Here is a 22565-nt window from a genome sequence, read left to right as displayed (position 1 = left end):
GTAGTGAAATAAACAGAAATAACTAAATTTAAATAATACTTTTTGAGATGAGCTGGCAATTCTTTTAATACTCCTAGCTCAGATTTATTGTACTGTAGTTTTCAAAATAAGTGATCTCTGAAGTCACCTACCATTCTGCAGTTATTTTTGCGTAAATAATTTAAGCAATCTACTGCAATTTGTTCTGTTCAACTTCCTGCAGATTTTTCTACAACAGTCCTTGAATATTCACGAAGTTCAATTCAAATTCACAGTCGTCCCTACCTCGAGTTATTAATTTTAGCAATAGAAAAAACCCTTACATTTGGAAATAACTTTACTAAAAGAAGCTTTAAGAATCCGAATGGCCAAGTCATAAATTAAAATTATGGGCAACATATCATCAATTTGTTTGATCTACTATTTGTTTTTAAAGTGTTATGAACAGATAGTTGACTTTGTTTAAATTGTGCAGTTATTGCAATATGAATCTACTTAGATATTAAAAGTGCGTCCTTTTCAAACTATGCTTGAAAAAGTGCTCATTTTATAGCATTCCTTCATAGGCAAAAATATTATATTAGCTCTCTGTGGTGTTCCGGGGCATGGGTTGGGAGAAATCTCCCTAGCAAAACTAATGATGGACTGGAGCAACCTAAAACTGAGGTAAACACATGGAATCACAGCAATATTTTGCATTTCATCCTAGGATGAAGTTATAATGATCACAGCAAAAATCGCTTATCCCTGAAAAAGTGCAACAAAAAAAAACTCTTCTGGAAATAAAATACAAAAGTAACTCTCGACATTAAATATCAATTGGAAGATCCTCAATGAACGAAAATAAAATTCAAGGAAACCAAAAATATATAATAGTTGTGTTTTTGTAACATCCTGCTTTAGAAAGGAATCTTCATCTTTCAATGATATGAACAACCTTGAACACCTCCACAGTACATCTTCCACAACAACCGTTGTCCACACAAGTGCTACCAATGGATAGTAAAATGATCTAAGTTAACATCTTTATAAATACGACATATGCAACTTTGAATAGAAAAACAAGCCCCATCAACGTGTGAATGCCAATTTGATTTGAGGCAATGATTTTTTTTCTTAACTAGCAAAATAATCATTAGTGAATCTGGGGGGAAAAAAGAGCGCAATTATATAGAATACGGTCATTAACGCTAACCAATATATATGTGATTTAATTCATGTGGAAACATGCAAAGGAATTAAAACTTAGAATTACATTGACTGGGCTATGATATTGCCTTACCATATTAAACAGTCAGCCAGCGACTTTATAAAGAAAAGTTCCTTGCATAACCCAGTCATTTTCCTTGCCCAATGCTTAATGAAAAGTTGAGGAGCTTACATTGTGAAACCATTCGCTGATTTGTCTAGAAATCCTTACCAGAGTGTTTTAATAAATATGCTATTGTATGACACTAGTTGTGTAGACATTGATTGTTATAAAATGGATTGCTTGATTTTATGCCTTGCGTGACCTTTCTACACAACTGGCATTGTACAATAACCTGTGTAGGCACTGTCCAAAAAGCCCTAACAGCACTTGAATCTACAACTTCCAATACATCATCACAAAATGCGAGCCAATTTTTTTTATTAAAAATAAGCATAGTTTCTAAGCTTGTTTTTCCTGATAAGCGCTTTTTTTGTGTGTTTTTTCGATATTCTCCTAGTCGTCTAAAATACTGTTCACTGCTTCTTCCAAAGTGGAGGTGCCGGCTCCAACAAGGCCACCGTGACTTTCTGGTTCAATGAAGTCTTCTGAGGAAGCCATAGGAGAGAATTGAGGGATATCCATCTCTGCTGAATCAGGAGGGTTGTTGGTAGTGGTTTGCTCCTCAGACGAGTGCTGAAGTCTCTGTAGGTCCAGGATACTGTTAATCGCGCTCTGCAAGTGCTCATTGAGCGTACTGTCCTGGGGACTGTCGCTGGAGAAGCTTGCATTATCCACGGAGTCAGACTTGCGGCGCTTGGGTTGGGAAAGCGGCAACTCCCAGCGCAAGTCAGGCACCTCGTCTGCTGACTCGATCTTCATCAGACCCTGTGCGAGTGCGTCTTCTACTGCTGCGAGCTCCTTCATCAGATTACTTGTGCTATCATCCGTCTTTCCTACCAGTAGTTCCTCAGAGATAACCTCGGTTTTGTTCACTATAAGGTCTGGAAAGCCATTTCCTTCAGTTCTGTCACTTGTAACCAGAGACAGAGGACTGTCTTTCATTCCACCTGATCTCATAGCAGCTTTTTGGTTGACTTCATATTTAATTGATCTTTTAAACCCACAGCTGTTCTTTGGGTGGGAAATCCTCTTACTTTGGTCAGGTACCAAATTTGGAGAATTTCTGAGACTATCCTGCTCACTTTTTGTAAAACCATCAAGGCTGTTAAGGTAGTCCTTTGGTGCTTGAACATCCCTGTGGTTCAAACATTCTTGTTGGCGTTTCTCAGCTGGAGATGCCATGCAGTTCACATTTCCATTGCTTTGGCTAAGGGGCGTCACAGGTAGATTGCTGGGGCTTTTCTCCGATAAGCTACTCATGACTGGTAGGGAAAGCTGGTCTAATGCTGTGTTGTGGACCACCTTACTGCAACCTGCCTCATGCTTTATCTTCAGCTTGAGACCACCTCTGCTACTGGCAACGTAGGTTTTCAGAGGTTTGGATCTACTCGGAAGTACATCAATCTCTGCATTACTTAATGGAGACCCTGTTGCCCAGGTGACCGATGGTGAGTTCCTTGCCTGTTTGATAACTAGCTTTGTGGCACTGATCTGTGTTGAACTTTGAACAAGATCAGTTGAAGCTGCAGAAGAGCAGGAAGATGATGGTAGAGTGCTGGGGTTGAAAACTGATGAGATGTATGCATCTATGAACAACAACAAAAAAACACTTAGAACCATCAATATTAAAAATACTTTTAGGCAAGATTTTCTGATCTTACAACAATAATTGGTCAATAATTTTACACTTTGTGCACCATCATTTATGCAGGAGAACGTCTCAAAGCTTGTTGAAAAGATGGAATGGGAACTCAAGCTCAAAGGGAGGTAGGTGCCCAAAAGCACAATTGAAGACTGTTTTCAATAAACATTTAGTTGTCCTTTTATATTTTTTCTCGCCATTAGCATATGTATATCACGTTCTGCTTCTAGTCTGGCCTCCTTTTGCTGGGTGCAGTACCATAAACTCCAGTTGCTCTCCGGTCCCTCAGCCATTGGTTGTGAGTGAGTTTTGTCACTGTATGTCAGCAAGCTGCTCATCTGGAAAAGGGTGTCACAGCTGAGCCTGACTCACATACGTATACTACTCGCAGAGGGTGCTGTAGAGGAATCCGTAGCAGGAATCCTGTCTGGTTTTCCCTTCCCATTTCAGAGAGTTGGACCAACATATCTTAAACTCACCTGTGGTAGGATGGCGCAGGCTGGGGGAGGGTGACATGAAGGAGGCTAGTTTGCAAAGCATAGGGATTGGTCATGGGAATAGGATTGAAGGAGATCACAATCTTTAGAAAATAAACCGGTTTACAATGCTAGCCAAGCCAATATAAGGATTGGTGTTAGCACTGATCCAGTTTAAGCCTGGATCATCTGCTTTTTAAATTTATAAAATGCAAGCCAGCCATCAAAGTTTACAAAGTTTAAATTAAGTGTTTTTGAAACCTAAAAGTGTTCTGAAACCTATTAGTGCTTCATACAGTGCTGAAATGCTACAATACTTATGCTCAAATGTCAAGTTACATCATAATTTTATATCCTCACCGAGGTTCCAATGTACATTTTAGTGCCTTATGACCCTAGCTAGATTTCAAGAAACATCTCACCAGGACGTTCTCTGGCCAGTTGCTTAGCTTCCACCAGAGCCACCTTTTCGTCTTGAATGAACATCCTGTCGATCATCACCATCTCAGCTGATGGTTTTGCCCTCTGAATGGACAGAAACAAAACCAGTTCTGAATAACTTGCAATGATCTAACATTCACAGTGCACCCACCATCCATGAACACACACTGGAACATCAGCAAATGAGTATGTTATCTGCCTCAAATACCCCCCACCCCCTCCTCCTCACAGTAGCTTGCTGATGCCCAGCTGTCAAGGCTAACACATGACAAATGGTAACAGGAGCAAGATCCCAGAGGGCGTCTGCTGCCTCAAGAACTTTACGCCATTAAAGAACTAAGTCCTTCAGGAGACAAGACAGCAGAGAAATGAGGAGAAAATTAGAATTCCAATAGGTTACCCTGGATTCCTCGAAGAGCAGCAGCCGATACTTGTTAAGCATGGTCTGTGTACGCTTCAGAAGCTGGGCCGATACTGCCTCAAACTCGTCATCCACTGAGCGAGAGCACAATAAGAGAAGACTATCAGCTACAAAGTACAAAGGTAAATGCAGCAACAAATCTCACACAGTATTCAAATTAAACACTGGAAGCAATTTAGATCACTTGGATGTCTTCCATCCAAGCCACAACTTTAAGTATACTTCAGGTGTGCTCCAATTGTAAAGTAAACAAACTGAATATATTTATTGTGGCCTTAGGTAGAATGGGGGGTGGGCAACACAGAGAAAATATCAGCCAAGGTTCCTGCCCTTGCCCACTATTAAGTGACCGCTGTGTGAAAAAATAAAAATATAAATATAAAAGTATAAACAGAGGTCATACAAATCAATTGCCCGCCACTAAAATACAAAATATCTGTTGAAAAGTGCTCGGCTCACTGAATTTTTATTCAACCATATTTTTAATGTTATTAAAAGAGCCAGCAAATTGAACAACATTTTACGAACTTTAACAAAACTGACGCTTGTCATCAGAGCTCATTATAACATGCTCTCCTCGGCCCCTAGTCGAGAATAGATAATAGAAATCCAAATCAGTTCAGAATCTGTTTCCAGCTTTAAAAGGACAGTTGGACAAGTACCTTTCTTGAAATCTTCTTCAGAAGGCAGCATCCCCTTACATACATGATAGGGCAGAAGACTGAAAACTGTATCCTCAAAGGTTTTGAATGCAGTTTTGCAATCAGGCTGCATGAAGGAATTCTGGTCTTTGCAGAACTGTTCAAGTAACCTGCATGTACAAGAACATACTTATGTGCTTTCAATTCGTAATATGTATCTACTATTTACTATTATTAGTCAATAGTTAAACTGGGCATCATTCTTGGTTTATAAAATAATAGGAATGGGTTTGGCTCAACAAGTTTGATCTCATAAACCAGATTGGTTTTACTTCTCTCTGAATATCCTAATAAGTATGCCCGACACTTTGCCACATAGAAACCTTTTGTAGTTATCATTTGCCCATGACAATGGGCAACATAACCGATTGCATCAATGCTAATCTGTAATCAGGTCAGATGGGAATTCATGATAGCCACACAGCCAATCCCCCCTTCTTTCCCATTGGGAAATATTTCATCTTGACTCAGACTCACGTGGGGCAATGAGTGAATTCATGCGTTCCGAAACACACCATGAGATGAGCCGATGCCAAATAAAGCATTCCATATCCAGACAAGACAGTCCAATTGGCACTGTTTGGACTATACTCTTTCCTGCCAAACCCAAACCCGACCATTTGACCCACCTGACTGAACAGGGCTGCATCAGAATGAGCAGGACCCATTGGAGGGCAATGGAGACACAATAAACTTTAAAAAAAAAACCTTACACAAGCTGCACAACTACAGAGTGTTTCAAAAATCAAAACCAAAACTATCCTCCGATTTAGATAAAATACTGGTAGCTCTAAGTGAGAAAGATCCTTGAAATGTGAGTCAATTATTTTGAAATAAACTGCAGTATAATGTGGTAATTTTACATCCTGAGAATGATCACTCTGAACACTATCTGTGTGAAGGGCGTTATGTTAATGCAAGTTGTTGTTGTTGATGATGATCTACAGATTATTTCGAATAAACTTAAAATGATAATGCCACAAATATAACCTTTACTGCAGGTCTCATTGGATACCAACATGGAATATGCTGGCAGTAAAGAGTGAGGAAAAAGACTCCAAAGTAAAATAAATAGACTGAGAAGTTTACAATATATACAACAAATACTCTGGAATTACGCAAGGCTATAAAGTCAGTTACAAGTTCAGAAATCACTGGAATCTGGGTTGATCTTGTGTAGCCCTGAGTTAGCAGATTGCCTTGCAATCACAGTAAAGCTAATTTTCTGTTACCTATGAAACAGTTACAAAACGAGCCCATCATTTTTTTTCTTATTAAAAACAATTAAATTCTTTGTTATCTACCATTTATGTACAATGTTTGGGAACACTCAGCTGTCGAACATGATCTGTGCCAAAGGAGCACATACACTTACAAGTCTCCTCTGTGTCGAGTGGTGGGTAATGGCCTTTTAAGATTCCCGTTATGACCTTGAAACTAGGAAACAAAACACAATACAAATAAGCATATTTCAGAAGGATATTTTTTCAAATATCAGGCTTCCTATTACTTGCATCAAATATAGTGTTTAATATAGTGTGAATTAATATTCGTTTCAATCACAAATACACAATCACTACATTTTACATTAAAATCTGTGAAGTGCATTGAGATGTCTCAATGACGTGATAAGGCACTACATCAAATGCAAATATTATTAGAATCGTAGCAAGCAAGGAGACAGCAAGGTCCTTACAGAGGATATACTGAGAAGATATACTAACCAGTGTCGATTGTACACTTCCCACAGGAGCAATGCGGGCAATCCCTTTGCCAACTACTTGGATCTGGATTGGACTCTTTCCAAGCGTTACATTCAAGCCTGAGATGTTGCTGATCATACTTGGCATTGCCTAAAATCAAACCAGAAAGATATCGTTTTAAAAAAAAAACCAATGGGATTACAAAGTGATAACAAAAATTCCATAAAAAATTACATCTGTTTCATTGTTGGGTCAATTAATCTGTAATTTCCCCTCATTATAACGGCTCTCCGGTCCTCCCAAGATAACATTCAGGGAGGTTAGCTAGGTGAGAACTTGGAATGAAAATCTTGATTTAGAGGCTCAGTGGATCTTTCAACCTTATGAAGGCAATAAAATAAGTATTTATCAATTACTCTTCAGAGAGAGGGTAAGCGAGGTCTCCTTGAGGTTGAAGTGTCTCCAAAGAGTCATTTGAAAAAGTCAGGTGGGTCTGTAGTTATCTGGAAGATTGGCAGTTGATCTACTGTTTTGGCCCATTGGTGAAACTGCTTTGTCTAATTTGCAGGTTGTGCTCTTCCTGAGTAAACACATATCGAGAGCATCACAATGTCTTTAATTAATAAAAATGATTACAGGCAATTCTCCAATTTCTTCACACATTTCTTAGCACAACTAGCAAAAAAAATTAATTGTGTCAGCCTGGCTCAGTGGTAGCATTCTCACATCTGAGTCAGAAAGTTGGGGGACATTGGGACTTGGAATCACATAGTCTAAGCCAACACGCTAATGCATTTCTGGGGTGGGAGGGTGTTGCATTGTTGGAGGTGCCGTCCTTCAGAAGATCCCATAGCAGTATACGAAAAGAGAAAGAAGTTTCTCCCGGTGTCCTGACCAACAATCCCCAAATAAAATTGGTCGTTCACTGCATAGTTCGTTTGTGGGACATTGCTGTGTGCAAATTGGCTGTTGCGTTCATCCTCAATTACAGTCACTCCACTTTCCAGTGAATCCTATGAAGCACTTTGGGATGTCCTCCCATTGTGAAAGGCACTGTACCAAATGCAAGGATTATTATTATTATGAAGACCCCCACGGAAGCACACACAATCTTCTCAATCCTGCGAGGCAAGCTTCAAGCTGGAAGTTCAATCTCCAGTGCTTCCTAACCTGTTACAGTGTCTTCCCACTACAAGACTGACACACTTGGAGCCTGGTTTAGTAAGAAGGAATTCTATGGCATTGTATATTGGTACTCCCAATTTGTCACTACTACGCAAACCCAGATCAAGTTCAACAGATTAGCACACGAAAACAGAAAAATGAACAATAACAAACTAAACAAGCAGAACTAAACAAGAGATAAGCACAATTCAGATGTTATGCATGTGATATCTGAAAGCATTTGCTTTGTACCCCGGTGGTCATGTGTTTGCTGGTTGCTAACGCCCATGGCGAGTGGTTCTTTCCTTGAGGAACTGATGACTTTCAATGTATGGTGGCACATCCAGTACTATTTTAGTCACTTATTTGTGTCTTTTTCAAGCCAAATGAACTCATAGGAGAAAGACTTTGTTTATAAGTAGGGAAGAAGCACGTGGTTAAAGGATGAAAAGGTATTGAAAGCTTCACCCGGAAATTTAGCTGCATTTGAACTAGCCAGGCTTTATGCGTGGAGTAACAAAGAAAAGAAAATCAATCATTATTATTAACGAGGGGAGCAAATAGTGACAACAAAACAGAAGTCACTGGAAACACTCAACAGATCAGACAGCATCTATGGAGAAAGGAAAGTGAGTCAAGGTTTCAGGTTGTGGACCTGATATGTGACTAACTTTCCTTTCTCCATAGATGCTGTCTGACCTGCTGAGTGTTTCCAGCGACTTCTGTTTTTGTTTTCAGATTTCCAGCATCTGCAATATTTTGCGTTTTGAGCAAATAGTGAGAGTTTTACAGGCTGAAAGTGTGAAACTGTCTGAACTGTTCGCATTCCTCCCCAATAAAGGATGGAAATGAGAATCTTCATAATGAAAAACAAGTGAGGACAACAACAACAAATTACACTTGTATAGCATCCTTCATGTCAAGAGGACGTCCCAATTAAAGACAACTGAAGATGTGAACAGAAATATGTTCCCTGTATCCATGAGCTTCAATGTAGAAAAGACAGACAGGATAAAAAGCAGAGTGAGAGAATACGGGGTCTTTTCTAGCATGCAAGCTTTACATTGGATACATCTGTACAGAACAGTTTGATGCCCATGTCGGATTACCAGTTTAAAAACATACTTTAGAGAAGCTGGATAAAATAAAGTCATAATCGTTCGGGATTTCCTGATATTTTAGATCACTCTTCCAATCTATTCACTGTAGTACTCTGTTATTTAAGCTTGGTGTCAGAATTGTGTGACTGTTATCTCAGAGGTCTCGTACAAACTCCCAGCTTCAAACAGTACATGTGGCTGTGACAGGACTCAAACCCATTCCCATCAAGGAATTACAGTAAAAGCAGTTAGAGTGCTCTGAAAATACTTAGCCTTGGCAAAAAGTCCACAAATTACATGATGGGTATACAGATGATGAGACTTCTAATCCATCAAAGCAAGGCTCCAATCAAAATTATGTTTTGCAAATGTTTAAGATCTGAGAAGCAATGGGCCATCATAAGAGTTTATTCGGCTACTAGCATTACCCAGTGCATACTTGGTTTTCTGCCAAACTCTTCAGTGAGGTCTCAGCTGACATTTGGCACAAGCCAACATTCCTCCCCTCCCAACCCCCTGCTCATGCACAGCAAACATGTGAAGTCAAGCACCTGGGGATATATGCCAGTCAAAACAGATGATTCAACAGATGCGTAGACTCTGGCTGGAGCAGAGCAGCACCAGCTGACTCAACTGCTTTTTGTACTCAATCCTACACCACCTCCGAACTATTCTCCCATGGCTACAAAAGGCAAAACCAATCAACACCCACTACCTTCACAAACTTCCACAGAACAATCTGTCCAATACAGCACCCAATGAACACCTCTTCCCATCACAACCACCACCAATCCAAAGCTGCAGAATGCCCAAAACCTTGCCTAACAAACAGAAATATGTAAGAAACCCTCTATGTATATTCCTATATAAAATAAACTTCTTGAACATTCCAATCCATTTGATTTTGCACTTGCTTTTGGCAGTGAACTAACCTCATCTGTTCTGTCACACGCATTTAATCTCCTCCAGCATTCTCCTCAAACTGCGGCATCAAGGTTGTGAAACAAATCAAAGCCAAACAAGGCGAGTAGCAAAATGTTTCAAACAAAATCCGATCATTGCAACAAAGCTTAAGGTGTAGATAGATATTTTGTGAGGCTGTTTTACAAAACTGCTTCCCAAAGTGATAATTTTCTGAGGATTTTTGTTCTTTCGCCAATTTTTCTTGTCCAATTTTGTCACTTCTCTTGAAGGAATTTGACATCCTTTTCATTCAAACAGAGGCATAGGAAGTTCCCTGGTTCTAAGTCCAAATAGTCATCACTCATGTGTGAGCCTTGATGTTGGTTGGCTCTTCGACCATAAGGGAGCTCCAGTTATCACATGATGTTCAAACATTAGTTCCTTTTAGTAAGGGTCTCTGATAGCAATGGTAACTCCGTAAGTGAGGGGTTGCTTGGGTCAATTATAACCCTGATGAGATCAGCTAACCCAGCACGTGTCGGAATTCAAACATGGGACCTTCTCCTCTGCATCGCTCAGTGATGTTTTTAGCCACTGAGCCATCAGGGAAAGGGATTTGTTGAGGCTTTCATAAAAGCGTAGAGAATTTCAATGGTCATGCAGACAACGCTATTTGGGTTGAAGGTAGAGGGGGAAATAGGTTTTGCTTGGAGCCGAAGCTACAGAACAGAAAAAGGAAGCAGGTGAAAGGTATGGCAGCGTGCAATCTTAATCAAAGTGAAGCTAAGCAAATGGTCTCTCACTGAGGGTGGCACCGAAAAAGGATGCACAATTGAACTGAAATTTAGGAAAAACACCAACAAGGCTCGCAAGTGTTCTCCAGACGATTCCTTACCTGTCCAGTAGACTGAAGCTGTGGCTGGACAAGTGGTTTTAAATGAATAGTCTGGACCTTCCCTTGCGGTTGTGGAGAGGCTGTCCTTGCAGAACTATCTGGCAACACTTTGCCATCCACAGCAACCACAGTCGCCGACTCTGGTGGAAGACAGAATTATAACCAATTGTCCGTTTGCACTGAAGTTAAAGAGGAACCAAGTGGCAGAGGAGATGCCATTCCTTTCACAATATTCATGCTTCTCTCCATTTAATGGGTGGCAACGGTCCACGGCTGCTTCTTATTCCTTTGGCAAGCACACTCTGGACTCCATTAACAAGTGCTCCCCAGCGACTAGAAGAATTATGGGTAACTCGTGGTCATTGTATAAAGTACTTTGAATTCCTGTCAACTACCAACAAGGTTTCCTTGCTAAAACCATCATCGTAAACCAGAGCAGACAGTAATTGCAAGTCTGAAATTAAATCACACACCTATAATTCTTAGTTGGGAAAGAGAGAGCGTGAGAGGCACCGAGTGCCCCTACAGCAGAAAAATTCGACACATTCACAAAGATTAAATGGTGACAAGAGTGAGCAGAGTGACAATGGAGTTGTACCTCTGGGCTTTAGCTCCCTTTGAAGAAAAGAGCAGATAGCATCACTGATTGAGGTACTGTATCAAACCATATGTAAAATGACATTAATGAATTTGGCTTCCGCACCTTCATCAAAAATCATGGTATCTTTTCCAAAATGAGGATCTTGAACTTAATCCACTCGGGAATGGAACCAAGCAAGGATGGGGAGGCGGGGGGGAATAGGCTCATAGAGCCTGGTGCAGGAGAGAACACGGGCTGCAGTTCTTGATGTTCTGCTTAGGAAAGCCTGGGGGTCCAATGAACAGGGTGGCGGCGAGGTCAAACCTGTACTTGATGAAAACGTGGATGAGTGTTTCAGAGGCCCAGGGGAGAAGTAATGTTTCGGAAGTGAGGGAAAGCTGAGCGGGTAAGAGCATGGATGAAGGATAGTTGGGCCCAAACACGTCTTTGAGGTTCCGCACTGGCTCTGCAAGAGAACGTGCATCCATTCAGGCTGATACTCAGTGCCTGAGGTGAAGAGGCACTGATGGGGAGCAAGTAGGAGAGTCTCTGCCCTGTCAACATTCAACTGAAGAAAGTTAGAGCTCATCCAGGATTTGATGTCAGTTGGAACAGTTGTGGGGGGGGAGAGAGAGAAGGGTGTCATCCGCATACATATGAAAGTGTCTACAGATGATGTCACCAAATGGGAGCAAATAGATGGTGAAGAGGAGAGTACCGAGAATACAGCCCTGTGAAACATCACACGTGACTGTGCGCTGTTGGAAGGAGAAGACAAAGTGGAAATGTTGGGACATCTAGAAGTAAAACCAGGATAGGACAGAACCGTGAAGGTGGAGCAGAGAGAGGCGGTGGGAAAGGATGGGGTGTTCGACAGTGGGCCCAGAGATTCCCCCCTTCGTCCAAATTATTTATCTGTCACACATGACAGTGTTCAGCAGACTACATATCCACAAAACATGGCACTCAAGTCCAAACCTACCCCAAATCCACATATCACATCTTCCAGCAGATAGCCTGAGACAGTGATAAGGATTGGGAGTGCTGCCTTATTTTTCCCTCCCTAACCCAGGCTGGAATGTACTGTACACTGCAGCCTCAAATTCTGCACCTGCGGGTATCAGCTGCCTGAATGCAAACTGGGATTTGAACCTGCAATCCAGTTGGTGTGACTTAGTGTTCATCAGCCAAAGCGTTCAGGTCATTGGGAGCTTCAACTGTTTCTTTGAGCATTTCACAGTAAGCACCTTGTTTACAATATCAATATGAGACAACTTTGAACAAGTCTCCGTGTTTGCCTTCAGGCAGGAAAACAGCTTTGAATCATACAAGAGTTGGAAATTGCATAGTATTACATAAAATTCAATACAAGAGACTAGTTATTAAAACCCTCTCCACTACAAATGTAAAGCAAGCATGATAATTGGAGGAAATGAAAGGACTATTATGTGATCCTTTAAAATCTTTGCAAGTCCGTCTTTCAGTTCACGTCTCCTGATATTTAGCAAGGTATCTTGCTCATTCTACTGTTCTGTCGATTCCTTTCTTCTCCTGTCTGATGGGTTACTTCGTTTCACTTTCTTTAGCTTTCTGTCCCTGCTTTCTGGAATTCCCTGGCTTCTTCCATCCCTCACCTCGTTCAACATCCATCTCAAGATTTACATGTTTTTGATCATCTCTCCTTCCCGCGCCAACTCTCTGGCTCCCATCCTCTCTAGTGGGGTTTCCCAAGCAGAGGAGGTAGCTGTAGGAGTGCGGTTAGCTGAGGCTGCAGTGAGCGTTGCCCTGGGCTTGGACAATCAAGCTTCTGGTTGCCAACTGCACTGGAGCTTGGATGGTGTGTCTGAATACACCACACTGCTGATCAGCAACAACAGCAAGGTAGCGTCTCAGAGCGCTTAACAGTGGCGGAGCCTGACTCTGAACCGGGGGGGGGGGGGGGGGCGGTGAGGTGGAACCTTCCAATTTCATTGACAGGTAAAAATGTGATACAGTAACCCACATTTTCATTATCCTGTCAGTATTCACAACATTACAGCGGCGGATGGCACGCAATGTACATTCTCTAATAAATCCATAGTTCTTCTCAGCACTGTTTGTGACTGTTTTATTCAGGTCAAGACCTGACTAGTGGGGTCCGGAGTTTTTTAATTTAAGTATTTTTTCCCCTCCAAATCGATAACTAGAGAGTAGGAAATCAGACTTCAAAGCGCACTTTAACCATCTGACACACAAATATAAGAGATGTTGAGTTAATTTAAGGTGCCATTTCATTGCTCCTTGTAATGCGCATACAACCCACCATGCAGACTTAATGTTTCCAGCGCAATGTCTTACAGCACATGTTTACCATACAAAAAGAACGAGTTTAAAAGGATGAAACTAAAGTAAAAAGTGCCCACGTGGCCCAAAGACAATTTTCTAAACTCTCACTGTCTAAATCAGGCTGAGAAAAGTCAGTTACAATTAACTAGAATAAAAAGAAGCCAGTGAAGTTCTTGGGGCCTTCCAATTTCACTGACAGATAAAAATGTGATACAGTAACTAACACACATTTTCATTTTCATTATCCTGTCACTATTCACAACATTACAGCGGCGGATGGCACACAAAGTAGATTCTCTAATAAGTAAGTTCCTCGCAACTGTGAAGCCATAATTAGCCATAGAAGCTGCAAATGCATTTTGGATTTCTTGAGTCAAGTTATAATAGACACCAGGTGCTTGTACAGAAGCGTACAGTTGATTCCTGTTGATTTCACTATAAAAGTCCTCAAGAAATGGTATGCATAACTCTGATTTGTGTATGGATCTTAGTCTACAGGATGAGAGTCAGTCAGAATGCTACATTGTATTTCCAACTTTGCTTGAGATAAACTGTCATCTAAAATACACCAAACCAATTAGAATCAAACTTCATATGCATAAACCAACAACTTGCATTTATATAGCACCCTTCACATGAGACAGCATTTTGGAGTGCTTGTGTGAAGAATCCAAACAATCTCATTTTCATGAACACACACAGAAACTTGTTTAACAAGTAGCTTTAACCTAAACTACTTTAACAACAGCAAATGACAGTGTAACCTTGCCACAAAGTGCATGGATCCTTATCAATTAAACTCAATTTTCTACCCCGCAAACAAAATTGCATATGCAAACTGGTCAAAGTTAACCTAAGAAGAAATCAGCAGCACAGCAAATAAAAATTGCATAACTCCAAGCTTATCAACAAACATTTTCAAAACAAATAGAAGTGACAATAACCTGAAATTTTAAAAATATCAAGTTCAGCGTTCAACCTCAACGAATAGAAAGAATTCAGCTTTACTCACATCAGACAAACCATGAGTTCAATTAGACTCATGCCTCAATGCATAACCTTTCAATTTCAACGTTAAGAGTGTCAGGAGTCAACACGGACTTCGCTCCATGGTCCAATTCTGCTTCACTATACAGATTGAACACTCTACAGCAAGATGAAAATGCTTGGTATCAGAGAGCAGACTCATCTGCTTATAGAAGCTCAGCTCACCTCCCACAACAACAACTTGCACTTCTATAGCGTTTAACAATGGTGGAGCCTGACTCCGAGCTGGGGGAGGGGGGGGAGGTGAACCAGCTAAACACAAACAACTGAGGCCACAGAGAAGCTCTTGACCCTGAAAATCATCCTGGTTGAAGAAAAACTAACAACATTAAGTCGGAGCTGCATTAACTGAGTATAGATTAGGCTTCAACAAGCCTAGTGACAAAACTCCCATCCTTTCCAACAGGGTTTATTGCTGAAATTCTTACCGGCTTAGCTTTACAAAAGTAAATGCTTAAGAGCGTAGTTAAGGCCACTACAAACTGGAATGGATTCATACCTGGCTTGCCAAAGCTGGCTGGAAATGACTGGGCTGCATCTGAGGTAACACTGCTCGATTCTTGGATTCCATTAAGACAGTGCTGGCTGGCACAAGAATGCTGTTTGTTTGAACTGCTGATCCAATCCCACTGCTGACAAGGACAGACGCTGACATGCTGTTAGCAGTGATAGGTGCTGCCAAGCCATTGGAAGAGTTTAGTGATAGGCCCTTCTCCTGCTGGAGCTTCAGCGCCTGCTGGTAAAGCAGTTGTTGCTTTTGTTCCTTCTGTAAAGACAAATATCAATTAGTTTTTAAACTAGAGAATCTATCTTCAATTGAATACATTTATTTAGTTAAAACTGATTGGTTCTGTGATACGATATAGGTTTACTCACAGGGTGCATTTTAGTTACTTATTCCTCTTCATTGATGACAGTGTGGTAATGCAGTGTTAGTTAAATCAGTGCATCCTAAAGTATTTTTGTGCTCACCAAATCATTAACCAAACTGGGAGGGGATAACATTCCTATGTCGGGCAGCATGTTTCAACATCAATCACTCCCATGTCAATTACGACATGGGTTGATTGATGTCAGGTAAAGAATCATCCAATCATCCCAGAACAGAAGTGGCCTCTGCAACTGTAGAATGATAGAAATTTACAGCATAGAAGGGAGTCATTTGACTCATTGTTCCTGTGCTGGATCATTGAAAAAGCAAATTATTTAGTCTCACTTCCATTCTTCTTCCCACACCCATGCTAATTATTTTTTCCCCAATGTCTATTTAGTTCCCTCTTGAAAGTTATTATACAAAATATATACAGTCAATTCACTTACAGTATATTCTGTGAAGCACTTTTAGATGTCCGAACGATGTGATAAGGCAATATATCAAATGCAAGAATTATTATTATTCCTATGGATCCTGCCTTGAAAAATGTTATCGGGAGGGAATTCCACATCTTAACAACACTGAGTAAAAATATTTCTCCTAATCTCCCATTTGCTAACTCCTAATCTCACTATTCGAAAAGAGAAGAGAGTTTCTCCAAGTGCCCACAATTCGTGAAAATAAAATTGGGCATTCCCTTCATGACAGTTTTTGGGATATTGCCGTGTGCAGGTCAGTTGTCACATTCGTGTACAAATACACAGTCACTACAGTGTGCCTTGAGAGGTAGTACATCAAATGCAAGGATTATTAATATTATTATATTAGTATTAATAATAATAATCCCTTGCTGAACAAATATTACTTCGTTAGAAATTGAAAACTTAAATGGAATGTAAATGTAAACTAATCTCTGCTGAAAAAAATACCAAGAGAAGTTTACCTGCTGGAAAAGCAAGAGCTGATCAGCATTAAGTGCTGAGCCCACTCCCTGCTGGTTAATAATGACTTTTTCTGAGTGTTCAGGCACAGTGTTGCTTGGTGTTGCAGCTGACAACTGAACGGGCTGTTGAATATCTCCTGATTGGGACCGAGACTGGGTTTGTGGCTGCGGTTGGCTTTGAGACTGAACCTGTGCCTGCTGGATCATGAGTACTGGTGGCTGCCCGTTACCCATCGTCGGTAGCTCTGCATCACTGGATGGCTGTTTCTGCACAATATTAGTGCTTGAAGAATTACCACCCGATTGCTGGACATTCATGGACTGTCCTAACTGGCCACTGTTGTTCAGCACAGTTATCTGATTTGGCACTGGAACACCCTGCACTATGGTTTGGCCTTGCTGTACAAGAGTTGGTTGGCCAGAAGTTTGTGACTGTGCGGGGAAGTTACCACTTAGCTGAGCAGGCATCTGAAATAACGTTGGCTGAGCCAGCTGACCAGGCTGTAACTGCAGAGGTCCAGATAATATGTGAGTGGTTCCTTGGCCTACTGCCAGTTGTGCATTTGGTGCTGCAAAGACTTGGCTAAAGTTTGTCAATTGTCCTGCAACATTTTGGGCAGTCAGGATCTGTGCAGGTAAGGACTGATTGGTGACCAATTGACTAGAAGCCACCTGTCGCCCAATAATATGAGTAGTTGCTGCCTGTCCTGGGAGATTCGGCTTTGCTGTACTTTGGGCTGTTAAAATAGGTCCTCCATGAATTGCAGAGAGTTGGTGAGGAACAGCGACTCCGGATGTATTGGTTAGCTGCCCTGGTACAATGAATTGGTTTGTACCTGGCATCACAGCCTGAGGAACTGACTGAGGCTGGATCACTATACTACCTCCCTGGTTCAATACTTGAACACTGACTGGCTTTCCCACATTTGGCTGAACCTGCTGTGGTTGTTGCTTGATAAGGTTTGCGGAAATACTTTGAGCAACCGTTGGGCCTTGGGTTGACAATAGGACATTCTGACTTGGTGTCCCGGCTACAAAAGTCAAGTTCTGTTGGGCTTTCTGTTGCTGTAGTGCAGCTTCAGTTTGAAGCTTTAATGCTGTCTGAAGAGTAGAAGAGTTTGGACTAAATGAAGGCTTTGGACTTATCTGAATGAGTTTGGGTTGGATATTCACACGGTGCTTTGGCTGAATTGGAGTAGGAGTCTTTTGAATAATATTTTGGGCAGACACTGGGGTGTGAATCACCTGACTATTGATAGTGGGTCTAACAGTCACCTGCTGGGATGCTTGGGTGACATTTGCAAAGAGAGAGTTGCCATTTAGATTGGTGCCAGCGACATTCTTTTGGAATTGCGAAGAAATGGATGAGTTTACTGTCAACTGCTGGTCAACACCTGGTGCAGATAGATAACTCCCTGGAGGAAGAGTGGTCATCTGGGCTGACTGGCCAGATTTGGTAATCAGCTGCTGATGATGTTGACCAATGGACATCATAGCAGTTTGACCAGCATGCTGATCGACCATTTGAATTTGTCCAATGCTAGTTCTTCTGGGGCTACCATTGGATCTGGTCTGAATACTGGCTATAGGTGTTATTGCTATGCTGTTTAGTCCAACCTGGTGAATTAAACGTTGAACGCTAATGGTTTTGTTAACAAACTGGGCATTGACTGGTTGTTGAAGCAAAGGCTGTTGTGTGATTATAGCAGGTGGCTGTTGCTGGGCTAATCCACCAATGTCCGTGCTGCCACTGCCAAAAAGCTGTAAGGTTTCTTCGGTCACCTGGGTCGCAGAGTGCAATTGAGAATAAGGCTGCGCCTGCAGCACATTGGCTGCCAGGTCAGCCTCCTCTTGCAACGTTTGCTGTGTAATGTTGGCCTCCTGTAAACTTTGCTGCAAGATATCACAGGGTTCATCTGAATTTTGCTGAACGCTGGAATTAGCTGGTGACCCAAGGATATCATCTTCAAGGAAAAAGAGGTCAACGCAGCTTGTGTTCGACTGTATCTGGCTAGTGTTCCCTTCACCAACCGCTGCTATCTGTCCCTGTAGCAAAAATAGATACGCTTATTTGCTTTGGAAGCATTTTATTACCTCAAGAAATCGCAAAATAAAAATTATTTCATAATTATTGAAAAACAATTCTCTTCCAATTCTATAGTATAGAATAATCATAAGTCACCTATGGAAATCCAAAGCCAACCCAATTCCCCATTGCTCTTTATTTACCTATTCTGCAGCTATTTTCTTTCCTCTTTCAGTTCTTCCACTCAGGACACTGAACTTAGTTAAAAAGCTGTTTCATGTGATGGGAGGATGCTTGGGTGGATGAGATCAGATGGGCCAATGGTCCAAATGGCCTTCTTCATCCAAACTATTTTGGGGATCAATTTTCCTTTCCATGGTTGAGAAAATAGTTTGTGACCTGGTCTTAAGCAAACGTCATTCCTCAAAGCTGGTCGTGGCGCTCTCATTCCTCTTTCGCATTTCATTGTTGCCAACAATAGTAGCTCGACATTAGCCACTGAAGCAGAACCATTGCATCCAAAGGGTATCCAGCAGCTGCTACTTTTTGGCTAGCAAATGATGGACTGGCCTACACACACACATACATATTTCCCCAGGAAACATCCATCCATGATCCAAAAGCAAAAGTTTCCATTTGTGGCAAGCCCAGCCTGTTACTGGCTGATCCAGTGTATGATCCAAAAACACGATGGATGATCTGAGCTTCAGGACGACCCTACCAAAAACTGGTTTACACACCAGTGAGATACATTCCATTTGGATAAGGTCTAGGTTTAAAAAAATATTGAGCTTGAGTTAACACTTACCAGTTGGGTAAACATACATATTGATCACCTGTACTTAAACTAACATTATAGAAAATGTTAAAAAAATCATGTTTGCAACTGAGAAACTGGGAATATTTTTATCTGCTTTACTTAGTTTCAGCTTCACAAATTCTATCCAATGTGAAGTTACTTGCAATGTGCAGCCACAACCATAAACCGCAGACACTAATGGGGACAAAAGCTCTGCATATTCAACTAAAAGGAAGTGAGTTTATTCTCTTCTGTATTTTCTATTCCTCTTTGAGGGAAGAGAATAAAGTCTAAATTTCTAGGTATAAACCAAGCTCCACCACTTAGATAGCATGGCACAGCCAACAATCAAACCAGTTGTTCTACCAAGCTGCCTGAACCTGCCTATTTATAAAACAATATAAAAGTGAACCTTCTGTGTACTCCACAAAAAAGGAAACTGTCGTATCACCTGCATTAATCCTTAACGTACATCAATGACAATGATGACATTGTCAATATGCTACAATATGCTATTTTGTAGCATATTGACAATGTCATCATTATCAATAAGCTATAAAAAAATTACAAATCGCTTAATTTTTTTCATCATTGATGTAAAATTACTTCACCAAAACTACTGAAAACTGAAGGATTGTTTGCTAACCTTATCAGATCCGTGCAGAAAGTCATTCAGGGCTTGAGGATCGCTGGAAAGTAAAGCAGAATATTACTAAATCAAATATGGTATACTTTTAAAATCCACTAATATTATAATCCTCAGAGGGAAAAAGGACCATTTGGTATGATGCTAGGTTTGGTCTCTGGACTGTGTTGTGTTGATCGACTTCAGCTAGATCACTTGTCAAGGTACAAGACATGCCTCTGAACTAATGCTAGGTCAACTAGATTTCCTGCTTCTCACTTGAGAATCCTACCAGTGTGTGAGTACGTGCACGACTGGATCAGAGTCAACAGTGACTCACACCCCAGTAAAGGAACTGTGAGATTTTAAAATACCTTAAAAAAGAATAGTTGCAGTCTTTATATACAGTAAGGTTAACATGACTACTTTGTTCATACAGATTCTGCAAGTACAGTCTACAGTTGAAAAGAAACATCTAGTTTTGACAAGTTGATAACTAGTATTGTTGCTGCAAAAAATGTGAAATGACAGCGGCAAAACTGATATCCAAATAATTAATTCCTTTATGAACTCCCCAATTCCTGATGGCAATTTTTGGCTGCTAGGGAATGAAACATCAATTTTGTATTTGGTATCCACTGATGTAGGTGCTGCCAGGTGCGAATACTGAATGCAGGGTTAAACTCTCTCTCATCTGCTTGGACTGTTCGCCTGACATGAAAGATGCTGTATAAATGTAAATGTGCTTGTTTTGCTCCAAAACACAAGCACTTCAGTCTGGCTGAGTCTGTAATACTCTCGCCTCTAAGTCAAAGGGTTCAACTTAGTCAAGACTGTAATGCAGTGATTTACTGGAGATGCCATCCTTTGGTTGAGACATTAAACATAGGTTTGATCTGCCTGTTTAAGTGGGTGTTAAAGATCCCATGTCATTAAGATAAAGGAGTTTCTCCTGGTCTACTGGTCAATAGTTTTCCCCCCAATCCCCACCGATAAAATTGATCATTCACCTCAAGAATGTTTGTGAGACAAATTAGCCAGACTGTTTTCCTACAAATATACAGTTACTCCAGTAAATGCTGTGAAACACATGGAGACATTTCGATAACATCAGGCGTTATAGCAAATTAGAAGACCGTTATTAGCAAGAGTAAGAACAGCCCAAAGCTGGATCCATGTGAATTTTCAATGCCCCTCAGCAGCCATTCGCTCCCGCAACATTAGGGAATGTTTCTGCAGGCTCAGTGTCAACAGGCACAAGCCTGAAACTACCCAAAGTAAATGTAGGATCTCTGTGGCTGACAACATGAAGATCTCATCTCAACATTCAAGACAGGATTTCAATTTCCTGGGGGTGAAAAGTCCCCTAATTCAGTATGACATATCATTTAAAAAGGACAACCCGAGTGAAATTAATTAACTTTACAGCTTCAGCTTTGCAAAGTAATGGAGGTCTAATTTCGAATTTAGTTAAATACTGGGAAGAATGCCTGAAAAGGTGCTCATTGGAAAGTGGCAGCTCAGCGGTAGGAAACGTATTGTGGGATATAAAATACATCTCTGTGCAGATCATCTGGACTTGCAAAACTTCAGCTCAGAGCAGTGTCGCAGGTCAGAGCAATGTACATGGGAGACTCCCTGCAGGAGATATCCATCCCAGCTTCGAGGCTACATTCAAGCTGCTGCTTTCCCATCAAGCACTATAAAAGCCAATGCTTTACCTTTCAGCTCTAACTTTTAAAAAACATTAGTAAATAATTATAAAAGAACAAAGAACTTACCAAATAACATCCAGCAAACACCTGCCGTCTTCATCATCCATGACAACTGCAGGGAAAGATGCTTTGCTATAATACAGTAAACCTCACATAAGTCGTATAAGTTGGGACCATACATACATTTAACATGACTTATGCAAAGTATGAGTTATGTCAAACTTACATAGAATATAAAGTCTTTAACGGGACTTGGGAAGATGTAGACTTAAGATTATACAATTTATACAGATCAGTATTATGCAAGTTTTACTGTGTATTATATAGATTTTTTAAATCACACATTCGTAAATGTTATTTGTGAAGCATTTCAAATGAAAATGAAGCAGTATGAGAATTATTTTATCAGATATGTTTTAACAGCTTTTACTGTGGTTCATTTGATTCTCAAGAGAAACACAGCGCGACATCTTGAAATAGATTTGTTACCCTTCTCACTATTTCTGATCAAAGGAAATTATTTCCCCAGTGTCTCCAGCTCATCAGCCTTAAAATACCACTTACACTCACTGGTGCCGTAGTGAGGCTTCAGCAGCTGTCAACAGCAGCAAAGAAATCAGAACGTGCAGCAATAATCCCAGTCCAGGGAGGAGTTGAAGAGCATGGTGTCATCAATGAGCCTGTGATATTGGGTGAGGGAGAAATAAATCTTTAGGAGGATCGTGAATGAACAGAATATGGAACATACCATGGCCCATTTTTTTAATTAAAAAAAAAATCTTAGTTTACTTTGAAATTTCTTTTTTGTAACAAAATAGAGATCATCGTAAAATGATCTCTCCTTAAAATTACTTCAAAGTTTCATCTCACCTGTCACACACGTGACAACATCCT

General features: G+C 40.7%; 1 protein-coding gene across 1 annotated transcript; it reads right to left on the bottom strand.

Annotated features, from left to right (window-relative positions):
- Positions 1 to 1130: 1130 nt before the first annotated feature.
- LOC103178582 (BRD4-interacting chromatin-remodeling complex-associated protein-like) lies at positions 1131 to 21778 on the bottom strand. Its single transcript, XM_007893418.2, has 10 exons — positions 21738 to 21778; positions 19978 to 20020; positions 16507 to 18552; positions 15189 to 15455; positions 6697 to 6825; positions 6348 to 6409; positions 4934 to 5082; positions 4251 to 4345; positions 3832 to 3934; positions 1131 to 2877 (listed from the first exon to the last, which is right to left on the bottom strand). Exons 1-10 carry the CDS (start codon positions 21776 to 21778, stop codon positions 1685 to 1687), a joined length of 4128 nt encoding a protein of 1375 aa, XP_007891609.2. The 3' UTR covers positions 1131 to 1684.
- Positions 21779 to 22565: the final 787 nt, after the last annotated feature.

Source organism: Callorhinchus milii, unplaced genomic scaffold (assembly GCF_018977255.1).
Source record: "Callorhinchus milii isolate IMCB2004 unplaced genomic scaffold, IMCB_Cmil_1.0 Scaffold9, whole genome shotgun sequence".
Classification (NCBI taxonomy): domain Eukaryota; kingdom Metazoa; phylum Chordata; class Chondrichthyes; order Chimaeriformes; family Callorhinchidae; genus Callorhinchus; species Callorhinchus milii.
The sequence above is the reverse complement of the archived record's forward strand: the minus strand, read 5'-3'. Positions and strand labels throughout refer to the sequence as shown.

What these genes read in the sequence shown, in the direction of transcription:
- LOC103178582 (XM_007893418.2), bottom strand. Translation starts at nt 21,778, where the DNA reads ATGGATGATGAAGACGGCAGGTGTTTGCTGGATGTTATTTG. An exon ending in TTCTGCACGGATCTGATAAG is followed by an intron (nt 18,553 to 19,977) that starts GTTAGCAAACAA and finishes TTTTTGCTACAG; the next exon opens with GGACAGATAGCAGCGGTTGG. An exon ending in TGCTCTTCGAGGAATCCAGG is followed by an intron (nt 3,935 to 4,250) that starts GTAACCTATTGG and finishes CTGTCCATTCAG; the next exon opens with AGGGCAAAACCATCAGCTGA.